The sequence below is a fragment of the Cynocephalus volans genome, chromosome 8 (assembly GCF_027409185.1).
Source record: "Cynocephalus volans isolate mCynVol1 chromosome 8, mCynVol1.pri, whole genome shotgun sequence".
Classification (NCBI taxonomy): Eukaryota; Metazoa; Chordata; class Mammalia; order Dermoptera; family Cynocephalidae; genus Cynocephalus; species Cynocephalus volans.
Window position 1 is genome coordinate 57,700,602 of NC_084467.1, and position 20,590 is coordinate 57,721,191.

Consider the following 20,590-nt stretch of genomic DNA (forward strand, 5'->3'; position numbering starts at 1 on the left):
GACTGGAAAGAAAATGCTGCAGCCAGATCAAATGCTTTGTGATGGGCCCCAAATCGTGCCTCACTGGGAAAGGGAGTGTGTGATTTTTTTTTTTTTTTTCCTTTTATCAACCCTGAGAAACCAAATACGAGGAACACCTCATCACTGCAGAAAGGGGAATTTCAGGTCTTGGACCAAAGGAAGCCCCAAGGAAAACCCCATTAGCCTGTGAACAAAGGGAGAGCACATTTCTCTTACATCTGGGGAAATGTGAGGTGACATTTCACTCTGTAGGACATTTACATTAGAGGAGAACAACTCAGTACTGAATGGTGCAGCTCTTGTGTTCGTATGTGGGTATTTGTGTGAGTGTGGTGCAAAAGTACATGCGTGTCAGCGATGTGTGAGTATCTGCGTGTGCGTGTTTGTTGTGTGTGTGTGTGAAGAGTATGTGTGAGTATGTGTGTGAATGCATTTGAGTTTTGTATGAGTGTGAGGGATGTGAGTGTGGGTGTGGATGTGATTGTGTTACTGTGTATGTGTGCATGTGTGTGCATGCATGTATGTAAAGGTGTGAGAGTTGTGTGAGGACGTGAGTGAACATGCATGAGTATGTGGAAGGGGTGTGAGCGTGGGTACATGTGGGAAGAGTGTGGGTGTGAATGTACGGACGCAAGCACATGTGAGTGTGTGTGTTGAGGGTGAAGGAGACCTTTGCTTTGTTGTTATGGTTTCCACATAGTTACTCATTTTCCCATACCTTGGTTTCTTCTGAAAGCCCCACTTCCTCAAAAATATCCTGTACTGTTTTTTTATCATAGCTATTTTTAAGAGAAAAAAAATGCTTTCTGTGCTGAAGCCAAAAGGACAACATAGTCTATGAAATGAAACAAAAACATCTGGGTATTGTCTGAACAACAAATGCAATAATAAGTGGAAAATGTTGTTGGATCACAAACAGCCCAGTGTTGTATTAGACCCCTTTACAGGGGGCTTTTAGCAATCATCTTCCTCAAATTCTATCATCTCCTATGCAAAGTTTTACACTGTTCCCTTTGCTTTGATTAAGCATGTCAATCCTTGTTTTCAATACACTTTTTTTCTAGTTAATGGAACATGTATTCTTTAAGAAAAAAATCATCTTGAATATGTAGGTATGGATAATGTATGAAGAAGATATGACAACAGGTTAAAGTCACATTAACCTCTCTAGTTTCCTCTGTGAATTTCTTTACAGTCCTCTCAATGTCTTGATCATAGCAAATCACAAACTTCTTGAAATTTGGTTGAGTCCGTAAGTCTGAACGAGAAATATGTGTGTGCTAATGAAGGTTCATTCATTCATTCATTCATTCATTCAAACAAACAAAACACCTGGCTCCCTGGCTTCCTGCGGCTAGTGCCCCTCCCCTCCCGTATTGAACAGCGCAATGCTTTGACAAGCAATTCACGAGTTTAAAAAACTCTTGATTCCAAAAGCAGAAAAAAGATTTGGTGGTTTTTGTTCATTTGTTGTATGAGATAATACATTTTAATAAACAGGTACTCTCAAACCACAGAAGGTGAACAGAAAGAGAAGATAGCCAGCCCCGCACACTAATTTACAGCAGAGCTTCAGAGAGACAGTTGTGACCAGGGACAGCTTGTTCAGTACGTTCACATTGTCTTTTCTCCTTGTATTTCTCTGTCAAATGAAGAATATTCCAACCTATATCACATTGCATGGAAAGGATGTATGCTTTGGCCTCCTTATATGAAAAAGGCTTGGTAAAAGTGGAAAGTGTTATTTGTGACATAGTTTATACTGATGTAGGACAAAGATCTGTTGTAAATCCCTAGGAGGACTGGCTTCCAGATGCCTGGAGCCCTTTTACAATTATAGGAGGCATCCAGTCTCAGAATCAATATTTAAATACAAAAGTAGCAGATGGTAAAATTTTGATAGGTTTTTTTGTTTTTTTTTTTTTTCAATATTCAGCTCTGTCTCCTTCCCTTTCCAAGTCTTTGTCTGATCGCAGGCTGGTATAGCATTTCCGAAGATATTTTTGGGAAGAAGAGGTTGCTTTCCCTTGTTTACTAGTCATACATGTCATGCCAGCTGAAATGTAGGGAATTTTGGTTGGATAGCAGAATGTAGCCAGTGACAAAAACAAGAGAGTAAATAGCAGAGAATTAACAGAAGATAGAAAGCAGAGATGCAAGGGGAATTAAACTCACACACATACAAAATGTTCTTAAAAGTTTCCCTTATTTTTCTGTTTTTCTAGCTGCAAAACAAGATAGAAATCATTATGCCAGGGTAACTACCATGAGGTTTGACTATCAATTAAATCCTTTTAGTGTAGAACCCCTAGGGAATATCTTCAAAGTGCTAGCAAGAGTTCGTCCTCTAGATGGAGTTGTACTAACTGGCTCAAGTTCCAGCTCCCCTCCTTAATGGCTGTGTGTTCTTAAGCAAGGTGGTTAACTCTCTGTGCCTTACTCTCCACATGAATAAAGTGCAGATAATAATAGAATATACCACATAAGGTTGTTGTGAAGATTAATGAGATTATTGTGAAAAGCGTTTGATAAAAATGAGGCAAACGTGCATGACACTGAGGACGTGAAGATGAGCTGGCAGGCTAGCGGGAAGATAGATCCATAGAGAGGAAATATCATTAGATGATTTTTAAAACTTCCAGGTGAGGGTTGTCTTTTGGGTCATTTCTTCATTTTGAGCTGGGGTTGCTGAAGGCATTCATGAATTCTGAAATCAAGGTGCCCAGGTTTAAACTCACGATTTATATGTACTTTGTAATCAACTGTATGGCGGTGAGATTTTCATATAGAGCTGTAGTACATGCTGAGTCAAGATGGCCTCGCTCTCCAAAGATTGGTACAAGAGTCATGTAAGCGGGATAGGAAAAGTGTCAATCGTGATGATTTTTATATTACTTAGAGTAAATGAGAGAACGGAACTCACCAAGAGTCTTGACATTTGTCATGTGCCAAGCATTCTTTGAAACAGTTTACCTCCCTTAGCTCACTGAATGCTCCAATAAGCCTATGCTGAAAATAGAATTATCTTCATTTTACAGATAAAGAAATTGAGGCTCAGAGAGTTTAAATAACTTGCCCAAGGTCACACAGCTGCTGTGTGGTGCATCAAGAAAGCAAAGGATCTGCCCTGTAATAAGAAAACCAAAGCCAGCAGTATTCCAAAACCAAAATCAAAAGAAAGAAATGCTGTGACTAATAAATGTTCAAATTCCCCCAGCTTTCTAAGGGGTTTTGATTATTGAACTTCTTTGATATAAGCTAAACTGTAACTGGTTTTTATTTTTACTATTATTATTATTATTTGCATCATGACAAGTACAGGAGGTTTTTTTTAACTCTTAAGAAATGATTACTCAATTCACAGAGATGCCCTTCCTTGAATAGATTTTTAATTAAAAAATAAAAACAGATGCACTGTATTGTGAAATGCGTCAGATTTTGTCCTGTCATGGATTACATTCACCAAGTTATTTTTGAAGCTGAAAGCCTTTTCAGGCAGCAGAACTCTTATAATAGGTTTACTAAGGAGCTGTTCATGCTTTACTTCTCAGACAAACCTAAGTGAGAAAGGCTTTTTCCTTACTAAGTTTAAATCATTTCCCACAGGACAGAGCAGAAAGAAAACTGAAGGAGAGAGGCAATAGGACAGCTTTTCCTTTTTAGCAGATTCTTACCAATAGGAGCAGGTGACGATGACAGTAGGAATACTGGCCTGAGAGCCACTCTGACCAAGGCTGGTGAAGGTACAAGAGGTTATCAGGTCCACGGTGCCAGATAGGGTTCCTCCGTCACATCCACCAGAGGGCAGTCTAAAATCTCACATTACTTTTCTGTGGGGACTAGCTGAGGCAGTTCCATAACTTCTCCAAGCTCTCCTGCAGAAGCTCATCAGAAGAGGGGGTTAGAAGAACTAAACGTGACAATAGATGTAAAGCTCCTGACTCATGGTATGGCCCAATAAATGTTAATTTCTCCTTTATCACCCACTCAAATAAGCAGCACTACAGTGTAAATAAGTTCATCTGGGAAGAGTTAGCTGGCCCTTCAAGCCTACAGTCCTGGGTTCACAGCTTGTCTCCTGTGACTCACTCTGCTGGCTCTGGATAAAACAGAATTATGGGTCTCCACCCTCCCCAAATTGCTGAACTCATGACTGCTGTTGATGCTGCACATCAGAATATACCACAACCTCACAATTAGAGAAGTCACTTTGCAACTTCTGGCCAGAAGAGTGACTGGAGATTCTAATGATGCAACTTGGTTGCTAATTCCCTGGCAGTATAAGCCTTATAAACTTATAAACTCGGCGGCTTATACCTCGGTGGTTCATTGTCTCAGGCTTAACAGTGTATAAGGAGCAGCACATCATAACAGGGGGAACACTTGTCTAGAAGTTGAGAGCTCTAGATTCAATTCCTACCTTCTTCATCTCTCCCTTGAGTGGCCTTGAGCAAGTCACTTCATGTCCCTGGGACTCTGTTGAATGAATCATTAGTTGTTAATCTGTAGAATCCCTTCTACAGATGGGTTTGGTGGTTCTTCAATGATATTCCATTCCATCAGGGCCAGGCATAATCCAGGAGTGATGGATTACACACACTATTTGCCAACTCTATATTGCTATGCTTTTTTTTGTTTGTTTGTTTGTTTGTTTGTTTGTTTTGACCGGTAAGGGGATCGCAAGCCTCGGCTCAGTGTCCTATGCACCACGCTCATCCAGTGAGCGCACCAGCTATCCCTATATAGGATCTGAACCCACGGCCTTGGCGGTGCCAGCGCCACACTCTCCCAAGTGAGCCACAGGGCCGGCCCTGCTATGCTTCATTAACCAAACTAATGATACTGTTTTTAATTGCTTCAGGGGACTAAGTGTCCTGCTGGCTAAATACCTATTTTGCTATTTGTTCATTGAATTTTTTGTTCCAAGAACCCTGTTGGACTAGTTAGGTCTGTTTTCCAATTTGGTTAAGGAGACCAATTACCTAAGAGAGGATAACATTTATCCCCAAACTTGAGCTTCACATTTTTTAGAAGCATAACCCATGGGATACCATATTTACTTTTCCAACTACTTCCACCCCACCCCCACCTTTTAACTGATATTTTTTACTCTAAAATATGGGATAGGAGGAGAAAATGCAAAAGAGTCTGGGTCCAGGCCCTTCACTACCCCCTGGAACCTTCATGATCCTTCAGATCCACGCCTCTATTTACCAGATTGTTGTGATCATCTAGATTTTCACAGAAGTCACTATGCAAGTTCTTCGGTTCTGAGATAGCATTTTCTCTTCTTTCAGCACTTTACCATTACATCGAAAGAGATTTCTGCGATGTCATGAAGGACAGTGAGAGGGAAATAATAAAGGCTGGTTTGCAAGGTGTTTTTTTCCCAACCAGGACTCTATTTCCTTAGTTGTTAAGAGAAGGACTGAAGACTCTTAAGTCCCTGGTGAGAATGGAGAGCTTTGTGAGCCCAGTTAACTCTTGGGGAGTCCCTCAGGGTGGGGGTGGGGATGATAGTCCTACCTCTGGACCTACAGAAAGACAGATAAAGATGGAGTGAGAGATGGCTGAGGGAATAGTCTTCTTTAACAAGCTTTGCTTTAATTTATCCTGTTCTTCTCCTTTGACAAAGGGCATGTTTATTAATAACAGCTTAGAACATCATGCTTTAAAAAGCTCTTGCTTATTTTAATCCACACAACTGGACATTTGAAATGCTAATTTTAGGGAAAGGCTGAATGGTCACCCCAAAGGGGCCCAAGCAATGTGGCATTCACCTGGGGCACTGAAGATGGTTTCAGATCCTGTGTTGGGCCATGTGGATCCAGAAGGGTCCCCAGAATGTACTTATGTTAATCAAGCTCCCGGAAACTGAAATATAAAAAGCTGAATGCTCATAGATTGATTTATAGTGAGAAATGCAGCTGCAGGGCCAATCAGAGGCTTGAGTCAGCAAATAGGAACATTCTCTCCCAGTACTTTAATTGTTTCAGAAGCCAAATTATAAGCAGAAGGCCAATTTATTAACTTAAAGTGAAAAACACAAATTTTAAGTGAACCAGATGTTCATGTTAGCCCAGCCTCTTTTAACAAATAAACTGTATTATATAGGAAACCAAATTATTAGAAGATTGCTTGAGGAGCAGGGAACCAGAGCAAGGGTCATTTGCTGATCCTAAGATAGGTCTTTCAGCAATGGCAGCTGGAGGCCCCCCACTAATGAAAGGGACAGCATTGCCAAGAAAACCGTAGCCCTTAAGTCTGGTGAGCCAAGCTTTCTTCTCCCTGCACTAGGCACGGATGGGTGGTGCCAATGCTAGACTTGACAGCTCTCCATTTTCTATGCTTCTGTTTGCAATGGTCCTTGTCCAGACAGGGTTACAATGCAAATAATTAGTCTTCTGCTTACTTTCTGGGATTGCTCCCAAATGATCTCAACTGGAATTTCTGCAGTTCCAAAACCTGTTAGTCACACATTTATGAACAGTGTCTTAGTTTCCTAGCACAGATGGCTAATTTAATTCACTAAGTATAGATTTTACTAGTTTAGCTCTTGAAAGTCTTGTTTAGTGTGTTGAGCAGCATTGCACTTTCTATATGAAAAGTTATACGTGTGTGTGTGTGTTTCACAAATTTAGAAATGGAGGCTCAGAGAAGTTGAGTGCCTTACCCGGTCTGGGTGATTTGTAGAGCTGAAACTCAGATCTAGATCTTCTGAGTTCAGATTCCATGCTTGTTCCATTGGATGTGATCAAACTGTTTACTATTAGTATGTTTCATTTTGAAGCACAAACAGAATCAAGGTGTTTTTAAGAATTATCTTTTTTAAAATGTTAACTGTTTTTCCCCCCTAAATGGCATGGGGGGTGGTTATGTAAAAGTATGCAGTGCAGTGGAGGAGATGAGAAGATGTAAATAAAAAAGTCACTCGGATGTAGCCACCTGCAGCAGGGGGTCACAAGATCCATGCACAGAGCACCCAACCATCTTCTCTGAGAATAAACAGTAAGTGGATGTGTTTTGTTGCAGAACCTGAGTATATCAGAGGCAAGAGGAAAAATCCTACATTATCGGGTGACCTTGCAGGAGGTGACAGGGAAGAACACCACACTGCAGGACATCACGGGACACACCTCGTGGACCTGGGTCATTCCCAGAACTGGGAATTGGGCTGTGGCTGTGTCTGCAACCAACTCAAAGGGCAGTTCCCTTCCCACTCGTATTAACATAACGGACCTGTGTGGGGCAGGTAAGTACCAACTTTTCTTTAACGTTGCCTGTGGAAACTGTCTCAATCATTTCTTCTGTCCTGCAGTCTCAGAGCAGGGTCTGGCATGAGTAGTCAGGAGTTTGGACTTTGGAGTGAGCAGCTTTCAGAGGCTCTTTTCTAATCAGCCTATGATGGCCTTGGCCAAGCGAATTAAAAACTCTTAGCTTCAAATTCCACCTCTCTAAAAAAGGAATTATATTGCCTGTCTTGCAGGTCATTGTGAGATTAAATACATAGCAGGTGCTTAATAAATGTTAGTTAAGAAAATATTGGTTACATTAAATTGAACACTAATATCTGACTAATTTTTAAAAATTTAAAACAAAATTCTGAATGAATTTTGTAATGAAACTGTAGTAAAATTTTGCTCTACTCTAGCTCTTTATTACACAAATTTAGACATGTATTCAATTATCTTCATCAAAAAATTTCCAACTAGATGTAAAGTCTCGCATTTTATAGTCATATCCTCGGAAAATTAGCTTCTTAGGAAAAAAGCCCATGATTTAGCCAAGAAAATGGATATCAATACTGTTTCTCAAGATCTGCCTTATAAAAGAATTCCATGTCAAGATCATTGGTCTGACTTCAAAAAAAATGTGTACATAGAATAAAACTATAATTTTTAAGATCCTTCCTTAAAATTCAATGTAACAATTTTATCTTACATGTGGGTCTAACAATCATCATTTTGAAGAAGCTTCTACCAAAACATAATTATTTTATACACACTGTTAAATCTTGGCTATATATCTTTTCAGTCATTTATCTGAAAACATAGAGATAATACAGTAGATGAAAATAGCTAGAAGAAAATTCAAGTAAACATTGATATAACCTTAAGTTGGTATATAAGTTAGGAATTGCTTTCAGGAGTCAGGGTGGCTCTTATCCAAGGCCTGACTACAGGAACTTATTCTCCCACATAAAAGAAGTTCAGAGGGAGGCTGATGTGACAGTTTTATGACATCATCAGGACTCCAGGCTCCTTCTCTCTGTTCCCTCTGCCAAGCTTGGCGCTCATCCTCAGGATGGAAGTGGTCCAAGAAGGCTGCTAGGGCTCCAGCTATTTCCTTCTAGGCAGCAGAAACAAGGAAGAAAGAAAGGCCAATTCCTCATTCTTGAGGATCTTTGCCCCAGGTCGCACAACAACACTTACACTTGTTGACCCTCACTGGTCACCCGGCCACACCCAGGTGCACAGGAGGCTTGGTAGCGTGTTTCAGGCAGCAACGTTCCTTTGCTAAAGAAGATGAAGAGAAAGATTTTGGTAGGCAGCTGATAATCTCTGTCTCATGTGGGGAGGGCACCTAAGGCAACAACCTTGAAGGAAAAAAATGGATTAACTACGGGGGGGGGGGGGAACCCTTCAACTTCATGCATAGTAAAATAAAAGTTTTTAAAATACTGCAAGTAAAACTTTAAAATGCAAGTAGTAATTTAAGAAAAATATGTATTACATTTTCAGCAGAAAGAGGGCTCGTATCTATATACCTACATATTTATATCTATATCTGTATAATTTTTCAAATATATAAGAGATGAAGGAATATAAACAGACAACTTGAAAAAGAGGTATAAAAGGAGCAATGAAGAAATGAAAATATGTTTAGCCTAGCTAGCAATCGATGAGATGCAAATTTTAAAATAACATGAGAAACCAAATCAGACTGAGAAAGAGTGAGAATAATTATAGCGTACCTCATGTTGGTGAGGGTGTGGGGAAAAGACACTCTTGCACACTGCTGGTGGGTGTGTAAATTGGTACAAATTTCTGGAGAGCAATTTGGCAGTATGTAACAAACTTTAAATATAACATACCTTTTGACCAAGAGATTTTTATCATTAGAAATGCGTCCTCAGCAAATAATAGGATAAGTGCTTCAAAATGTAAGCACAAAGATGTCTGTTGAAAAATTGTTTGAAATAGTGAAACACCTTAAACAACCTAAATGCGTAGTAATAGAGAAAGGACTGGTTAAAAACATCACGACCCTCACCTGGCTTATCCCACATCAACATTAAACTAATATTGTAGCTATGTTGTTATTGGCATGGAAAGAGGCACATTATAAGTGACAAAGTAGGCTTTCAAAGTATATATGAGATGATCCCATTTTAAATATATACATTTAAATGAATATACTTTTTTTGCATAGTAAAAAAAAGTCTATTAGAATATACATGGAAATGTTAACAGAGGTCATCTCTATCATGAGATTACATGTTATTTTTCCTCTCTTTTGCTTCCTACATTTAATAAATTTTTTAAGTGGATAAGTACTTTATATATAATTTTTTAAAGTGAATTCTGTAGGAGGAAATTGAAATTATACTCCTGTTTAATTTTTTTAAATGTAATATATCACAATACCTTACTTCTTTAGATCTCACTGCAGACAGGTCTTGAGGTTATAAACCTCATGAATTTTATGGTCCCATTCCAAGTTCCTTATTTAGATTTGGTAACAACTTCTCAAAATAACACATTCATCATTTTAGAGTTTGCCTCTACATTATTCATTCAGCAGTCATTTACTGAGCATATATAAGGCAATTGGAATCCAGCCATAGTTAGAAAATACAGTAGAGGTCCTAAGTTATATTTAACCAAGTGGGAGGGACACGTACGAACAAGTAAACTGCAGCACAGTATAGTAAGTGTTAGGTTAGAGGTATGCACAGGGAGCTGTAAGAACAGAGAAAAGCCGAAGCATGGGCCTGGAGAGAAGGTGACACGTATCAAGTATGGAGAGACAATTGGTGCCAGCCAGGTGAGGGAGTGCAGGTGTGCAGGTGTGAGGGCTTGCTTTAAAGTGAGAGCTGAGCAGGCATATAAGTCAAAAAGAAGAACCAAGGGTGGGGAAGAATTTGAAGATAAAAGAGAAAGAGGGGAAAATAGAATAAAGTCCCTGGGGAGCTGGGAGATGATGGAATCCAGTGACAGAAAGAAGACAGAGGACCACTGCATCCTCTGAGAATGGACAGATGAACATTGGTCTATGAGTGGGAAGGATGGGATCGATGGAGAGAATATGTAGGGAGGGAAAGCAGCACAGAAGGCAGTTCTATAGAACTGAGCCGTAGCTAAGAGAGTCTGGTAACGTTGGAACCTCAAGATCCTATTGCCTCCCTAAGATCGCTCCTGAACCATTCAGTGTAAGTAGCTGTGCATCCCAGAAAGACCTGGAGGACAAACTTAGAAATTGCATGGTCCTGTCCTTGAGGGCTTCTGTCTTATACATACTTGGAGTGATCTGAAGGAGTAAAGTAATATGATTTTGTGCCTTCCCCTCTTTCAGTATAGGTTCATACCATCCACATATGCTCTTTTTTCTAGAAAGGGAAAAATAGTACCCCAACATTGTGTTGATCTATGTTAATTTTGAGAAACTGAGATCAGGTTTATTGTAAAAGGCAGCCAGCTGCTACAGCCCTGTATATCAAGAGGCATAAAAATGATTTTCTTGGTTTATGATAAGAATTGAAAGTGAGCTACTGCCACCAGTCAACAAGTAAAATGTAGTTAATGTTTCAAAGAACTCTTGGAAACTACAAGAAAAGTCAGAAGCCAGTACAGTCATAAACAAAGGCCCACACAGATGTCAGAGACTGAGGCCCCAGGAGGTGAAGTAACTTAGCCAAGATCATACATCCAATTAGCAGCAGAGCAAGATGGAAAAACCAGGCCACCCATCTCTTAGGTGGGCATTTTTCCAAATGCCTTATAAGCTTCATAACTCCACACAGAAGCTCTCAATGAACATGGAGATGGGAAGCTGAATGACTGAGGCTAAAGGAATAATTTTGAAAGGTGACAGGGAGAAGGTAAGTTGTTAGCAGAGTTTTGAAGGAGACAACATGCCCTGGCAAACATCATGGGGGAGGAGACTCAAGGCTGGTTCCTGGCAGGAGTGATGACTCAGAGGCTGAAGAACTGTGGGCAAAGCCAAGTTGATTTGCATAGCTAACTCCAGAGAAAACAGTGATTAGAAAGGCTCTTTGGCTATTTTATGCCAACACTCAGCAAATGATCTTGCAAACTGTAGTGCTCAATGAATATTTATTAAATGAATAGACTTCATCCTCAAAAAAAAAAAAAAAACCCCATGGCATAACTGTGACATCAAATTCCAAAGAAAATGAAGACAAAGGAACCACTGCTGGAGAATTTCAGTTCCTGACAAGATGGCCATTACAGTCTACAGGCTCTCACCACCAAACCCAGCCCTGAAGGAGATGCTGCAGGAGAGATAGCAAATGAATGGCTGAGTCCCCACTGAGGGGAATAGTGATGAAGGGAGGAGAACCAGGCAGCATTTTCTGGTTGTACTCCTTTTTTTCTTGTCCATGTTGCCCTGGTGTGATCATTACTCACGCATCTCTACAATGGGGCAGAAAAGTCCAGACAGTATGGCAGACCAACATCAAGGAAGCCCTGAACCTGACTGGGGATGGAACTGGGAGCAAAGAGTGCCCATGAGCTAGTTGGCCCTAGAGCTTTTTCTCTTGCACCCACCCATGGGCCTGGCAGTTACAAAGGAGAGTAAGAGCACCACTCCCTCATGAAGTGCAGTGCCTGACATAGAAGACTGGTAGGTTGTGAAGGTACCAGGTGTGCCTGAGGGGAACCTGAGCACAAGCAGAGCTCAGCTCACATCACTACAGGATCTCTGGCCAAAGCTTTCCACTCTGAAAAGCTCCATCTCCCCACCCTAGATTTACTTGCAGGACCATGAGCTACAGCTAAGCTTTTACTTCTCTCCCCATAAAAAAGTAAAAGCCAAGGCTCCTGGTCAATCCAAGAAAATAAAACATGATCCCAAAAAGAAAAAATTAGGAGAAGTCTGAGGAGCACAATTTCTGGAAATGAAAGGCAACAAACCTGAGTCATAGGAACAACCTGTATCGTAGGAAACAGAACTATTGCAACAGAAAGAACAAGAGTTTAGAATAAGTGTAACAAGTATCCTTAGAAAGATAAGAAAACATACTATAAATGTGAATCAGAAACAGGTGATTGTGAAGAAGACCCAAAGAGAATCAACACGGAAAGTTTAGTTGTTGAAATGAAGACCTCAGCCAATGGGGTGAATAGCAGAGAGGAATGATCTGAAGGTTGAATTAGTGAGTGGAAGACTGAGGGAGGAATTCTTCCAGAAGGCATCATAAGTGGGTAAAGTTGAAAGATGAGAATATTAAAACACCGAAAGAATAGAAGTAAGACAACCGGACAGATGGCAGGACCATGTGCAGGGACCTTACCAGCCAAGGGCAGCCCCCACTGCAGCCACAGACACCACTGCCGTGCAGGTGGTCCACAACAACCACCGCCACAGACACTTCTGCCACAGCGACTCGATTCCACAGCAGCAGCAGCCACCACCGTACAGGCGGCCCGCCGACCACTTGACTGTATTGACACAAGGAGGGTCACCAACAGACCCCAGGGAAAGAGGTGAGTGAGCACAGATGTGTGCTCCAATGGGCCAGCCCACAGAGGGATTTATGCTGCCACATGGAATAGCACACCTAGGGGTGGGAGGTATGTGTGCCGCCCACATGGCTGCCTAGATCTGGGGAGAGACACACATGGAAACCCCAAGAGTGCAGAAACCCAGGATACCCAAATAGAGTAAGGAAGAAAATTCCCAATCACCACCAACCCATGCCCCAATTGGGGGAAACAAAGACTCAGGAGAAGCCTCTGCCTATAGGAAAGAGGAAAGAGTAACCCTGCCCAGGGTCACCCATTCAAACTGAGGAGCTCCAGTATACCCCAGTGCACTCATTAGGGTAATGAGACACTAACCAGGATGCCAACAAGCCCACTGTGGATCACCCACCCCTGCCAAAGAGCAACAGAGCACCTTGGCACTTCTCCCAAGAACTTGAGAACTTGACCACGTCCTTGATGAACCAAGACAGTGTCACTAACCTCATCAAGGAATCACTAAGTGCCCCAGTGCCTAGGCCATGGAGGCATTCACATGCCACTCCAACACTAAACATGGCCAAAGTACCCACATGGATGCTATACTACTGTGTCTACCCAGAACCAATACTAAAACACCCTACTCAATGGTCGATTATAAAGCACATCATCAAGAGGAAGTCTCTCTCCTCAAAGCCCACTCCAGAGTAATAGAAAAACCAACGGCCTTACCAGATGGCCAGACATCAACAAAGAGATACTAGAAATATGGGGGGGAAAAAAGTGTGACACAACCAAAGGAATGAAATAATTCTCAAGTACCAGACCCCATAGAGTAGGAAACCCTTGAAATGACTGAAAAGAATTCCAAGCAACAATCTTAAGGAAACTCAGTGAGATAGGAGAAAACTCAGACAACACAACGAAATGAGAAAAAGTATCCAGGATATGAGGGAGGAAATTTACAAAAAGATCAATACCTTAAAAAAGAATGTTGCAGAACTCCTGGAACAGAAAGAGTCATTCAATGAAATAAAAAACACAACTGACAGCTTAAGAAGCAGGTTAGAGCTAACAGAAGAAAGAACTTCTAATCGTTTAATTTTTTAAACAAGAATTTATTATCTCACAGTTCTGGAGGCTAGAAGTTCAAAATCAAGGTGTCGGGAGAGCCCTGCTCCCTCTGAAGGCTCTAGGAAAGAATCCTTCCTTGCTTCTTTCAACTTCTGGTAGCCCCAGGCACTTTTTGACTTCTGGCTGCTTAACTCCAGTCTCTGCCCCATTCTTCACATGGCTTTCTCTGTGTGTCACTCTGTCTTTTTTCTTAAATAAGGACACAGGCCCCTTTAGGGTCTATCTTAAATCCAGGATGATTTCATCTTGAGATGCTTACCTAATTATATCTTCAAAGACCCTATTTCTTTTTTTGTTTAAGTTTATTTATTAGTATATGTATTTTTTATATTCTAAGATGTTATAGTGGAGCAGTTGGGAGAGAGGAAGGGGGAAGGAAATACTGCTGGAGAAGGAAGAAGGAGGAGGGGTGTGGTTGAGGCCTGTGGCACCCCTCTCATTCCTGCAGGGGAGACCAGGAACTTCCAGTGGTGGCTTGGTCATTGCTGGGCTGGTGCATGTGTTAGAGGGGTATGGCTGAAGCCCTCAGCCCCCCACCACCGCAGCTCGGGAGCCCAGGGCACTTCCTACAGAGGTCCAGTGGTCATCACTGGGCTGGTTGTGAGTGTTAGGGGGGTGTGGGCAAAGCCCTCAGCCTACCACTGCCCTGGCTTGGGAACCCAGGGTGCTTCCTGTGGTAGCTTGGTGGCCATCACTGGGCTGGTTGTGGGTGTTGGGGGGCATGGCTGAGGCCTTCAGCCCTCCCCCCTCCCTGGCTTGGGAGCCCAAGGGGCTTCCAGTCCTATATTTTATAGGTGTTCTTTGCTGATGTGAGACCTTCACTAGTTAATATCAGACTTTGTCTCTGGTCTGTGGGTATTTTTTCTTTCAGTTCTGTGTTGGATTATTTGCTATTCCCACCACTTAAACTCAGCACTAGAACTAATTTGTTGTCCTTTGCTTACTTCTAAAATGGGGGAACTTCCTGTGAGGACCAGTACTTGAGCTGTGTGGTTGAGCTAAATTGCTGCTTTGCTGCTGATTCCCTGGGGAAGGCCTTTTGTGCAGCTCAGGTTGTAATGGTTGACTTATAGGTACTTCTATGTCTTGTGAGATCCAGTGTACCTGAATTGTACAGAAACTCTGGTCTTTGCCAGAGTCTTTTCAGCAAACTGCTCCGCCTGCAGTTCTATATTCCTGACCAGTCTCCCCTGAGTGGTCCTGCACTGATTGGGGGCCAGATCAGCTGTCCATGCTGTGCCCCAATGTCTCCTGGGTGGCCCATCTCCCACACTGCCCTACTCTAAATACCTCCCATGGGATGTGCTGTGTGCCAGTTCCTTGTGATGACTCACGAGCCTCTGAATGGCTCCTTTTTTCAGTTGTTGTGGCTCCTAGCTCCTATGTGGGTCCATGGGAACCCTAGTAGTGGTCTCATCATCCTGAGGGCCACCAAGGTCCTCTTCTCCCCTGCCTCCTCCAAGCAACTTCATCCAAAGGGCACAGCTGTGGCTTTTGCCAGCTCTTGCTCCATGCACTCACCAGCTCCAGCATGGAAGAGGCTGGGATTCAAAATGGTAGGAGTGATCCTTTCTTTCTCTCATCATAGCTTCTTCGCCTTCATGAATTCTGTAGGTCTCTCCTTCTCTTCCCCTGACTTCTAACAGCCCCAAATTAACTGATGCTGCTTTTTAATAGTTGTAAATTGGTTGATTTGTGGGAGAGAGTGACTCTGGGGACCATCTCTTCTGCCATCTTGACCCAATTTCTAATCTTGAAAATGGTGTTTTCAAAATAACCCAGGCAGAGGAAAAAAAAAAAAAAAAAAAAAGACAGAAAAAGAGTTTTAAAAAATGAAGAAAATCTAAGAGAGCTAGCAGACAACTTTAAGCACACAAAGATCCAAAACATGAGTGTTTTGGAAGAGGGAAAAAAAAGAAAAGGCATTGAAAACTTATTCAGTGAAATAATAGCAGAAATCTTACCAGATATAGGGAGAGACCCAGACCTTCAGATTCAGGAGACTTTAATATCCCCAAACAGATTCAATCCAAAAAGGTCCTCTCTGAGACACATTATAGCCAAACTGGCAAAAGTCAAAGATAAAAAGAGAATCTTAGAAACAGCAATAGAAAAGCTTATCAAGTCAACTATGAGGGAGTCCCTATCGAACTGATGACAGACTTCTCAACAGAAACTCTATAGGCCAGAAGAGAATGGGATGATATATTCAAAATACTAAAAGAAAAAAAACTGCTAGCCAAGTACTATACCCAGCAAGGTTATTCTTCAGAAATGAGGGAGAAAGAGTGTATTTCCCAGACAAAAAACTGCAGGAGATCACCATAAAACCATCCCTACAAGAAATCCTCAAGGGAGTCCTGCATCTGGAATCCAAAGCATGATAATCACTATCATGAATACACAAGAAATAACAAAATCTACTGGTAGAGCAAAAATGCAAATGAGAAAGCAAAAGAAACTATATCTTACCACCTCGAAAAAACAACAAATACCAAAGACAATAAGAGGGGAGGAAAGGAAAAAAAGGTATTTTAAAAATCCAAATGAAAATCCATAAAATGCCAGGAGTAAGATAATATCTTTCAATAACAACCCTAAATGCAAATGAATTAAATTCCCAACTCAAAAGAAACAGTCCTACTGATTGGATTAAGAAATTAGACTCAACTGTTTGCTGTCTTCTAGAAACTCACTTCACCTGTAAAGACACACAGAGACTGATAGTGAAGGTATGGAAAAAGATATACCACAAAAATTGGAACCAAAAATGAGCAAGAGTAGCTATTCTTATATTGGGTAAAATAGACTTTAAATCAAAAACCATAAAAAGAGACCAAGAAAGCCACTATTTAATGAAAAAGAGATCTATCCAGCATGAAGATATAACAACCATAAGTATATATCCACCCAACACTGGAGCACCTAGATATATAAAGCAAACTATTAGGCCTAATGAAAGAGATAAATCCCAGTATAATAACAGTAGGAGACCTGAAAACCCCTGTCTGAGCACTGGACAGATTGTCTAGGCAACAAATCAACAGATAAACACAGGATTTAAACTACACTTTAGACCAGTTGAACTTGGCAGATCTCTATAGGACATTTTATCCAGTAACTATAGGATATACATTCTTCTCGTTAGCACTTGGAACATTCTCCAGGATAGAGTGTGTTAGGTCACAAATCAACTCAGCAAATTTTTTAAAATTGAAATCATTTCAAGTATCTTTTCAGACCACAATGAATTAAAATTAGAAATCAACAATGGGCAAAACTCTGGAAACTGTACAAATACATGGAAATTGAACAATAACTTTCTGAATGACCTATGGGTCCAAAGAGAAATTAAATAGGAAATCAAAAACATTCTTGAAACTAATGAAAATAAAGACACATCATACCAAAACTTGTGGGACACTGCAAAAGCAGTCTTAAGAGTGGAGTTCATTGCAATAAACACATCAAAAGAATAGAAAGACTTCAAATAAACAACCTAACACTACAACTTAAAGAACTAGAAAAACAAGAACAATCCAATCCCAAAATTAGCAGACCTAAAGAAATAATTATGATCTGGGTAGAACTAAATGAAATAGAGACCCCAAAAATGATACAAAAGAACAATGAAACATAACATTGGTTTTTTGAGAAGGTAAACAAAACAGACAATTCATTAGCTAAGCTAACTAAAAAAAGAACACAGAAGACCCAAATAACAAAAATCAGAAATGAAAAAGGAGACATTACAATTGATACCACAGAAATACAAAGAATCATTAGAGACTATTATAAACAACAAATTTGAAAACCTGGAAGAAATGGATAAATTTTTGGACACGTATGGACTACGAAGACTGAACCAAGAAGAAATAGATAACCTGAACAGGCCAATAACAAACAATGAGATTGAAGCAGTAATCAGCAGTCTCCCAACAAAGAAGAATTCAGGACTGCATGACTTTACTGCTGAATTCTACCAGACCTTTATAGAAGAATTAATACTATTTCTCTTCAAACTATTTGAAAAAACTAAAACAGAAGCCATTCTCCCAAATGCATTCTGTGAGGTCAGCAACACCCTGATACCCAAACCAGACAAAGATACAACAACAACAACAAAAAGAAAACTACAGGCCCATATCTCTGATGAATATAGACACAAAAATCCTCAACAAAATATTAGCAATCAGAGTACAACACCACATCAAAAAAATTATACAAAACGACCAAGTGAGATTCACTCCAGGGATGCAAGGATAGTTCAACATATACAAGTCAATAAATGTGATACACCACATCAATAAAATCAAGAAAAAAACGATTATCTCAATAGATGCAGAAAAAAGCTTTTGAAAAATTCAACATCCCTTGTGATAAAGACTCTCAGCAAATTAGGTATTGAAGGAAAGTATCTCAACATAATAAAAGCTGTGTATGACAAACCCACCACGAATATCATCCTGAATTGGGAAAGCTGAAAGCTTTTCCCTTAAGAATGCAAACAGGACAAGGATGTTCACTCCCACCACTCCTATTTAACCTAATATTGGAAGTACTTGGCAGAGCAAACAGGCAAGAGAAAGTGAAGTGTTAGGTTGTTCACTTGCCATCTTTCCATTCTTCTGAAGTGAGCGTTTAATGCGATAAATTTTCCCCTCAATACTGCTTTTGCAGTATCCCACAGGTTTTGGTATGATGTATCATTGTTTTCATTAGTTTCAATAAATTTTTTGATTTCCTGCTTGATTTCTTCTTGGACCCATATGTCATTAAGTAGAATGCTGTTTAATTTCCATGTGTTTGTATAGTTTCCAGAGTTTCGTTTGTTATTAATTGCTAGTTTTAATCCATTGTGGTCTGAGAAGATACATGGGATAATTCCAATTTTTTTGAATTTATTGAGACTTGATTTGTGACCTAATATGTGATCTATCCTGGAGAATGATCCATGTGCTGCTGAGAAGAATGAATATTCTGAGGTTGTTGGGTGGAATGTTCTGTAGATATCTGCCAATTCCAATTGGTCTAGAGTCTTGTTTAGATCTTGTATTTCTCTGCTGATTCTTTGCCTAGATGATCTGTCTAATATTGACAGTGGGGTGTTCAGGTCCCCTGCTATTATGGTATTAGTGTCTATTTCCTTCTTTAGGTCTAATAGCGTTTGTTTTATAAATCTGGCTGCTCCAACATTGGGTGCGTACATATTTATGATTGTTATGTCTTCTTGATGGATCAGTCCTTTTATCATTAAGTAGTGTCCCTCATTGTCTCTTTTTATGGTTTTTAGTTTAAAGTCTATTTTGTCAGATATAAGAATAGCTACTCCAGCTCGTTTTTCTTTTCTGTTTGCATGGTAAATCTTTTTCCATCTTTTCACTCTTAGTCTATGTGAATCTTTATGGGTGAGGTGGGTCTCTTGTAGGCAGCATATAGTTGGGTCCTCCTTTTTGATCCAGTCAGCCAGTCTGTGTCTTTTGATTGGGGAATTTAAGCCTTTTACATTAAGAGTTGTTATTGAAAGGTGTTGATTTATTCCTAGCATTTTATTGGTTGTTTGGTTGTCTTAGGTGTCTTTTGTTCCTTGCTTTCTGATTTACTGTTTGGTTTCTGTGTTTGTTGGTTCCTTAGGTTGTAGGTAGTATTTTTGTTTGCTTGTTTTCTCTTCATGGATGCCATTTTTATTATAGTAGTGGGTATTGATTTTTCTTGGGTTTTTATGGCAGTGGTAGTTATTTTTCAGGAACCAAATCCAGTACTCCCTTGAGGATTTCTTGTAAGGGTGGTCGTGTGGTCGTGAACTCCCGCAGTTTTTGTTTGTCTGAGAAATATACTATTTGCCCTTCATTTCGGAAGGATAGCCTTGCAGGGTAGAGTATTCTTGGCTGGCAATCTTTGTCTTTTAGTATTTTGAAAATATCATTCCAGTCCATTCTAGCTTTTAGGGTTTGTGATGAGAAGTCTGATGTTAGCCTGATTGGGGCTCCCTTATAGGTGATTTGACGCTTCTCTCTTGCAGCTTTTAAGATTCTCTCTTTGTCTCTGAGTTTTGCCAATTTGACTATGACATGTCTTGCAGAAGGCCTTTTTGGGTTGAATACGTTTGGAGATCATTGAGCTTCCTGGATCTGAAGATCTGTGATTTTTCCTATACCTGGGAAGTTTTCTGCCACTATTTTGTTGAATATGTTTTCAATGGAATCTCCATTTTCCTCCCCTTCTGGAATACCCATGACTCGGATATTTGAGCGCTTGAGGTTGTCTGATATCTCTCTCAGATTTTCTTCCATGTCCTTGATTCTTTTTTCTTTCTTTTTGTCTGCTTGTGTTATTTCAAACAGCCCATCTTCAAGTTCAGAGGTTCTCTCTTCAACTTCGACAAGCCTGCTGGTTAAACTCTCCGTTGTGTTTTTTATTTCGCTGAATAACTTCTTCAGTTCAGCAAGTTCTGCTACATCTTTTTTCAAGACATTGATTTCCTTGTACATTTCCTCTTTCAGATCCTGTATACTTTTCCTCGTTTCATCATGATGTCTAGCTGAGTTTTCTTGTATCTCATTCAGTTTCCTTAGAATTATCACTCGAAATTCCTTGTCAGTCATTTCAAGGGCTTCTTGTTCTATAGTATCTAGAGCTTGAGATTTATTATCTTTTGGTGGTGTACTTTCTTGATTTTTTGTATTTCTGGTATCTTTTTTTTGGTGTTTATTCATTGTGGCAGGGGG

General features: G+C 40.3%; 1 protein-coding gene across 2 annotated transcripts in view; it reads left to right on the plus strand.

The window, feature by feature from the left end:
- IL12RB2 (interleukin 12 receptor subunit beta 2) overlaps positions 1 to 20,590 on the plus strand; it is a 73,970-nt gene that overhangs the window by 24,099 nt on the left and 29,281 nt on the right. For both annotated transcript variants that reach the window (XM_063106232.1, XM_063106233.1), the window contains exon 8: positions 7,054 to 7,273. In XM_063106232.1, coding sequence (XP_062962302.1) covers positions 7,054 to 7,273 — 220 coding nt within the window. The remainder of the gene's footprint in view (positions 1 to 7,053; positions 7,274 to 20,590) is intronic.